The following is a 7,614-nucleotide window of genomic DNA, read 5'->3' on the forward strand; positions in this document are numbered from 1 at the left end:
AGCTCAGATGCTGGAGGCGTTGGCTGGACCACCGCGACGCCCGCATGGAGAGCACTGGGCGTCGAGCTGCGTACCGACAACTAACCTGGGCACCTGGGCTCTGCGGGGCGGGGTCGTTGCCGAACCTACCGCCCTCCAGGGGCGCGGGAACATGACTCTAGATCAGGAGCCCGCCGTCGGCAAGGCGCAGGGCGCCCGGGCCTGCCCTACTGGCTGGTGAATCCCTGGAGCCCGGAGACTTGGTAACTGGCGCGAGCGGACGTGTGCGCACGCGCAGGGCCGCTGCTGACACGTGGCTGGGAGCAAGGGAGTCGCTGCTCGCGCGAAGCGCCATAGTGTAGGCCCTTGGTCCAAGCGACCCTCCACCTTCCCTCCGAGTGTGATGAAGGCTGGTGCTATCATGGGATGCGCCATGCGGCCCCACTCTCCTCCCTATTACTCAGAGCAGCCAGGGAGGGGCCATCGCGCATCTCTCATCTTGGGACAGACTGACCTACCTTGAGTCCCTGCCCTCCCTCAGCTTAGTGGCCTCTCCCTGCAGCTGGCGTCAGTGGCAGCATGGTCTTCTGTTTGGAAAACAAGGTGCCACACCGCCTACTGCGAAGCGCCATGGTCCACTTCCAAGCCTCCGAAGTCCAGCAACTGCTCCACAACAAGTTCGTGGTCATTTTGGGGGACTCCAGTGAGTGACCACTTAGGATGGCATTTCATAGTTCTATATCTGCAGCCTTTTCTTTATGTCTGCACCCCGTATCTTCATTTCCGTCTTCTCCATTTTCTACTGTTTTAGAACACTAGACTTGTATTTTTTTCACCTACATACCTTCCACGGGTGCCCTGGCATATCATTTGTGCATTATTTTAGCCCATGCTTGTAGCATCTTTATCTCTTGTAGCCCTCCATGATTTTCTTAAAAGGAGCTGTGGGTTATGTTGTGTGTTTCCCTGGTGACAGGGCTGGCTTAATTGTGCCCCTTGGGTCTCTTGGGTCACTACATATAGGTTAGAGGAGATGCATCTGACTAGACAGAACCGAGCCGAGGTTTTTAAACCTCATCTTTTCTTTTCCTTTAAGTCAGCTCTTGAGCAGCCAAACCCTGGGAAACAAAAGGCCTTCATTTGGAAGGCTCTGAGAGGCCTGCCTTAACCTTAGGATCCCTATCTCCCTGCAGTTCAGAGAGCTGTGTATAAGGACCTGGTGCTTCTGCTCCAGAAAGACACACTGCTCACAGCCTCCCAGTTAAAAGCCAAGGTGAGAGAAACTTGGCAACCATGCCAGTGTTGGGTGGGTGCAGACCCTGGCCTGAAAAGGACCACCTGCCTGGCATGGATCTGACCGTCGGGGTGGGGGTGGGTGGGTAGGGGGAGCTGAGCTTTGAACAGGATCAGCTGGTGGCTGGGGGCCAGCTGGGCGAGCTCCACAACGGGACACAGTACCGAGAGGTCCGCCAGTTCTGCTCTGTCTCTGGCCACCACCTTGTGCGCTTCTACTTCCTCACCCGTGTTTACTCCGAGTACCTTGAGGACGTCTTGAAGGAACTGTCATACGGACCTGCCCCTGACCTGGTGATCATCAACTCCTGCCTCTGGGATCTCTCCAGGTTCAGGCGAGGGAAAGGGAAATACTGGTTGGAGGAGGAGGTATGGCGCCATCCCTGTGCCCTTGCCCACCCTCCGTGTTACCCAACAGATATGGCCGCTGCCCAATGGAGAGCTACAGAGAGAACTTGGAACGAGTGTTTGTACGAATGGATCAGGTTTTGCCAGACTCTTGTCTGCTGGTGTGGAACATGGCAATGCCTTTGGGGGAGCGTGTCACTGGGGGTTTCCTCCTGCCAGAGGTGAGTGAGTGGGACCCTTCTGGACAGGGATAGAGTGGCTGGCTGGTCAATAGGAGACCATTTTAGAGGCTCCACTTTCTCTATTAGCTCCAGCCCCTGGCAGTTTCTCTGCGACAGGATGTGGTTGAGGGGAACTTCTACAGTGCTACACTAGCTGGGAACCATTGTTTCGACGTCCTGGATCTCCACTTCCATTTCCGTCACGCCGTGCATCACCGTCATCGAGATGGTGTCCACTGGGACCAGCATGCACACCGCCACCTCTCACACTTACTTCTGAGCCATGTGGCTGATGCCTGGGGTGTGGAGCTACCCAAACACGACCCTCTCCCAGGTAAGATCTGCCACAGAGTGAGTGGGTAGTGATGTCAATAGGACCTTTAGCACAGAAGGCACAGAGAACCAAATGCAACAGAGGTACCTGTAGAAAGTAGGTGATCCTTTGAAAAAATGGTGGTGGCTCCTGAGTATTCCACTCTCACTTCCTGGGAGTGGTTAGATCATGGGAGTCACTCGACTGTTCATCTCCTGGTTCTTCAGCTGTGTGATTCAGCTGTGTGATTTGAAGGAAAGTGACCAAGTACTGATTGCAAAAGGCAGGGTCAAGGCCAGGCAGTGGTGGTGCACACCTTTAATCCCAGCACTTTTGAGGCAGAGGCAAGCAGATCTCTATGAATTTGTGGCCAGCCTGGTCTACAAAGTGAGTTCCAGGACAGCCAAGGCTGTTACAAAGAGAAATCCTGTCTCAAAAAGCCAAAAACAAAGCAAACAACAACAACAAAAAAGCCAGGATCAAAAGACCATACTCAGTGAGATGAAGGAAAGTGAAACTCTTTGTAGGTAGTCTCAGGTAGGAAGCGTGAGGACAGATAATGGAGGAAGGGTGATCCAAGTCCAAGTAGTGTTGCAGCGCCAGGAAAGCTCATCAACTGCAGAAGTGAGAGCTCCAGCCAGCTAGCAGCCTATAGAGCAGAGACAATGTAACCTGCAGTGTCTTTGCAAGTCAGTCTCTAGGTGATACGGTTAGTGGACAGTAGCTCATAGGCTCCTCTCTACCTCAGGGTCCCAGTCTTCTCTGGTTCCGGCCCAGTGCAGTCTTCCCGACCCTGTTCTAGCCACTGCTGTAGGTGCGGAGAGTCCCACTGCTTCAGCTTGGTTTTGAGACACTGCTCTCATTGCCTCCCTGCTGAGACCTTCTCTGCTACGGATCTTTTGTTTGCTTGTTAGTCTCTTAGTCCCTGCCGGCCTGCAAAGGAAACATCCTGACTTCTTTCTCCGTTTGCTGCTCCTCTGCATCAGGTCACTTGTTGGTAGTTCATCCCCTCCAGCCCAGTACCAGCACAGATGTGCTGGGCTTCAGTGCCAAGAATACAGTCTTTGCTGAATTGGAAGCATGAGTTATCTTAGATGCTATTGTTGCAGCAATAGAAGCTGTGGGGGACACAGAAAGGCCAGGAATAGTCTGCCATTAGGGCTTATTAGCTAAGAGCTGGAACTTTAGGAAGGTGGATTCAGATGGATTATGTACTGGTTCCATTTCCTTTGTTTTGCTTAGTGAGAGAATTGGTCCTCAGTAAATAAAGGAATGTTTGAAAAGGTTGAAAGCCTAGTTTGTGGTACTTCACAACTTCAGATTCCATCTAAGAACTGGAAATAGCTGGAGATGTGGCTCAGGTGGTAGAGTGCTTGAAGTTGGCAGCATGCATGAAGCAATGGGTTCAGTCTCTAGCACCATTTACAACCAGGCACAGTGGTGCATGCTTGTAACTTTAGCACTTGAGAAATGAATCAGGAGGATCGCTAACTATAAAGTGAGTTTAAGGCCAGCCTGGAAAATATGAGACCTTGTCTCAAGGTGGGGAAAAGGAAGTTAAAATTGTTTAAAGACTTGAAGTGGGAAGATGAGCAAGTGAGTTTGGTTAGGGAAGATCTGTTTGACCTGTGATAGCCACACTTGGAGTCATCAGTAGCAGAGGGTATGTGAGTGTGAACTAGGAAACAGACAGCAGAGCCATGCTCACACTTTGGGTTGGCAGAGAGCAGATTGATGGGGAAGCAAAAGTAGTTAAGAACAGAGAAGTGCTTTCAGGACAGGGTGTATTGTTGATGTCATGTAGCTGAACTGTTGGAAAGGAGTGGTTTATTAAGCTTGTCAGGCAGTTCTATTTAGTAGGAAAAGCATTGAAGGCATAAAGTATTCAAAAGAGGCAATACACAATTGATGAGGGGAAAATACACGGTAGAAAACTCTCTGCGATGGTTTAGAAGAAATTGAGGACTAGTTGGAAGGGGGAGTTGGATCTATATATTTGACTGATTTATTGATCTATGAGGATGACTTGCGAAGAAGGAAAAACTAAAGATAAAGCCACTGCGCAGGAGCAGGCATGAAGTCAGAACACAGGCAGACATGAGTAGCCAAAAAAAAGGAACACGATTTAGTCTTGTCTTGTGAAGAGGAATGAGGAAGGCTGGAGTAGAGCTCTGGAAGTGTGGATAGACAGCATTTGTGGCAACCTGGCATCCCTGGCCAACTTAACACAATCATCTTATTCCTAGCCCCATGGATTGAAGACTGGCCAGAGATGGATCATCCATTCCAGGGAAGCCATAAGCAGCCTCTAGACTTCAAGGAGAAGCTGGCCTTGCCCCTACTCCCACCTTTCCATTTGCCTCCTCCCATGTCTTTTCCTTACCCACTTCTTCAGCCCTCCCCACCTCCCTTGTTCCCACCCCTGCACCAGGATGCCCCCTTTTTCCAAGGTCAGCCCTTTCCACCCTATGAATTCTTCAAACACAATGCAATGGAGGACTTCTCGATGCCTTCTAACTTAGGTAGGTACCTCTGTAGCCTCTGCCCACACCTTCCCCAGCCTCCTGTGCCCATTCCCCAGCCTAGCCACCTGTGTTCACATGAGCTTGGGAGTTGGGCTTGGTCACATTAGTCCCTCAGATTGGAACAGCCTCTGTAAACTCATTAATCTGCTCACAGTTCTTGGTCTGGTGGTAAGGGAAGTAGAATCAAAGTAGAATCCCCATCTTTGCAGAAGGGAAATAAAAGTCCAGAGAAACTTACCCCAGAGGAGCAGAGCTATCTGGTCAGAAACTTACTCTGATAATGACTGGTTCTTTTGTAGGATGTGGCCCTGGAATGAACTTTGTGCCTGGTCCCCTGCCACCGTCAGTGTCTGGCCCTGTCTCCCATGGTCAACACCGGGGCCCTGTGGTCCACCGGGGCAAGCCACGCTATGTTTCTAACAACCCCTACCATGTACCAAGGATCGGTGGGGCATGTAGGCAGCGACTCAGACACTCAGACAGACTGATCCACACATATAAACAGGACAGACGGGGACATGCCCATTCGGGAACATGGCCTGGGTAGACAAGATCTTAGGTTGGAACTAGAGTTGCCAATGACCCTGAAGGGTCTGCCTGATACCGGTAGCTGCTGGGCCGGGGTGTTCTTGTCCATTGCTGAGACCAATAAAAGCATGGAAGGACAAAGTGACATTCCTGTGTGAGGGAGTGGTTCTCCCAAACCGTGGCCTTAAGGATTGGGGAAGCTGCCTCTTGGGCCTTTGTGCAAACTATTCAAAATATATTTCAATGAATATTCTTCTAACACAGTTCTATCTTCACAAAAACATATGCAGTAAATATCCCTTGTTATCAGCAAGTCTTTTTGGGACTGGAAACAATCAAGGATTGAGTTAAACTGTCAGTATTTTAGGTGGGATTTCAGATTTGGCTAATTCTAACTTACCCTCCCCGTTGTGGTTGTGTATAGTCATGTGTATTCTTGGTACTCATCTCTTCCTGGAGGGAGGAGGACACAGTCTGAGCCTGCATTCTTGGCACATAGCAGGCATTTAGTAAGTTGTTAGCACCTACCTGAGAAACTCCAAAAGCAGGCCAAACACCAGTTAGGATCCCTTTATTTACTTGCTGTGGTGTTCAGTAAGAGCAAAGCAAACACTGGCCAACCTTTGTTGGTAGTTAGGGGAAACAAGGGCTGATAGAGAAGACACCCAAGGTCATTGCAAGGGAGGGGTGGTAGCAGAGATGCTATGCTAAACTGGTCACAAAGAAAAGCAGAAGTTCAAGGGCTCAGCTTTGAAATAGGGGAGGGGAAGGGCTGGAGTATGACAGTGATAATGGGGCAGAAAGTGGGTGTTTAAGGACCCATTAAATTTGAATTAAAAGAGTTCTTGGATTCATTTCTGTTCTTGTTAATGAAACCTTTGAAAAGGACAACATCTCACCCAAAGGAAAACAAAAACTGGTCAGAAAAATGTTGATCTCGAGTAACAATCTGGTAGATTAGTAGAGGACGTGGTTAACATACAGTGGTGCTAAGGAGATGGTCACAAACAGTGTGAGTTAATAAAACCCTTCGGAGAGCCAGGAGACCAGAAGCACCAGCACAGTGCCTGAGACACACGTAGGAATGCCTTTCTTATGAACAAGATTAAAGGGAGACAAAAATGAAAAACTTTTTTGGTTTGTTTTTATAGAGATAAGAATTAAGATAATTTTTTTGCAGAAATGGATTTTTTGTTTTCATTATCAAAAATTTGTTTGTAGAGAAGCTTTCTCCAGCTGCAGTTTGTCTGTTACCTCGTCACTTTCTGCATTTCCTTCCAGAGACTTTTGTATCTTTGATTCTCCAGTGTTGCTGGAGAAACCACACCTGCGTTTATTTCCAGGGAAAAAAACTGAGTTTTCCAGCCTCATGGGCCTTCTCTGTTGCTGGCCATCCTGTTCTCCAGAGTTCTGTGTCACCTTCCCTCCTAAGCCTTTCTCAGCCTCTTCTACTTGTTTCTTGAATTCTAAACTTGAGAACTCACACTATAAGCCACCTCAAGACAGGCATGCTTAATATTGTCTGCATTCTTCCTATCTTCTAATTTCTACCCTATATTTACTCAGACTTTCCATGCCACAACCCCTTTGTTAAAAATTACCTTACATCCTTTTAAAATTTTTTGAAGTAAGATATATACACTCACACTTTAAAAGTCTATCCTAAAAATAGAATAAAGAGATTTAATTTTGGTTGTCATACAATTGAAAAGTTAAGAAATAGCCTTATACACGAACTTACATTTCAGTTATTTTCTGGACTCTGTTTTAAGGTATAAAAATGATTAAAAGCTTAAGTTGCCCCAATAGAAAGGCCCACTGTTGGCTAATCAGGATAGAACTCAATTTTCATTTTCTCCAGAACCATTGATTCTCATTGCCTCGTTCACAGAACCATGCTTTTTGAAGGATAGGTCCATTCCATTCGAAGATACTACTGAAAAGCAGTACACTGTGTGTGCACTGGTGTCAGCTTTTACTCTGGGGGGGGTGGGGGGGGCTGCTTAACGTGTGTGTGTGTGTGTGTGTGTGTGTGTGTGTGTGTGTGTTTTGAAGGGGAGTGGTGTGCTACAGCACATGTGGAGATCAGAGGACCACTTTGGAGTCCTTTCACCTTTATGTGGGATCCAAGGATTGAACTCGGGTTGTCAGGCTTGTGCAGCAAGCCCCTTTACCCACGGATCTATCTCCATGACCCAAAGTTCTTGTGTATGTGTATGTGTGCGAGAGAGTGTGTGCACATGTGTGTGCGCAGGGGGAGGTCCGAGAGCTATCATATTACCTGGAGTTACAGGCAGTTTGTGAGCTTCCTGGCGTCAGTGCTGGGGATTGAACTAACCCAAAGTTCTTTTAAGAAAGTGAAACTACTAGGGTTTTTTTTCCTTAGATAATTTGATGAACTGAAAGA

The 7,614-nt window shown here is 48.2% G+C and overlaps 1 protein-coding gene across 2 annotated transcripts; it reads left to right on the top strand.

Moving 5' to 3' along the window:
* Positions 1–101: 101 nt before the first annotated feature.
* On the top strand, positions 102–6,048 carry Pced1a (PC-esterase domain containing 1A). Of its 2 annotated transcripts, XM_041670400.1 has the most exons (8): positions 102–242; positions 542–682; positions 1,173–1,252; positions 1,363–1,601; positions 1,691–1,841; positions 1,929–2,175; positions 4,401–4,676; positions 4,979–6,048. In XM_041670400.1, the coding sequence occupies exons 2-8, from the start codon at positions 559–561 to the stop codon at positions 5,224–5,226; spliced, it is 1,365 nt and encodes a 454-aa protein (XP_041526334.1). In that variant the 5' UTR covers positions 102–242; positions 542–558; the 3' UTR covers positions 5,227–6,048. The 2 variants fall into 2 exon arrangements, with proteins under 2 accessions (XP_041526334.1, XP_041526335.1); XM_041670401.1 differs by having other exon boundaries at positions 221–682.
* Positions 6,049–7,614: the final 1,566 nt, after the last annotated feature.

Source organism: Microtus oregoni, unplaced genomic scaffold (assembly GCF_018167655.1).
Source record: "Microtus oregoni isolate MIOR12 unplaced genomic scaffold, Mior012 000020F_ref0000438, whole genome shotgun sequence".
In the NCBI taxonomy this organism is placed as follows: domain Eukaryota; kingdom Metazoa; phylum Chordata; class Mammalia; order Rodentia; family Cricetidae; genus Microtus; species Microtus oregoni.

What these genes read in the sequence shown, in the direction of transcription:
- Pced1a (XM_041670400.1), top strand. Translation starts at nt 559, where the DNA reads ATGGTCTTCTGTTTGGAAAACAAGGTGCCACACCGCCTACTGCGAAGC. An exon ending in GGTCATTTTGGGGGACTCCA is followed by an intron (nt 683 to 1,172) that starts GTGAGTGACCAC and finishes ATCTCCCTGCAG; the next exon opens with TTCAGAGAGCTGTGTATAAG. An exon ending in CCTCCCAGTTAAAAGCCAAG is followed by an intron (nt 1,253 to 1,362) that starts GTGAGAGAAACT and finishes GTGGGTGGGTAG; the next exon opens with GGGGAGCTGAGCTTTGAACA.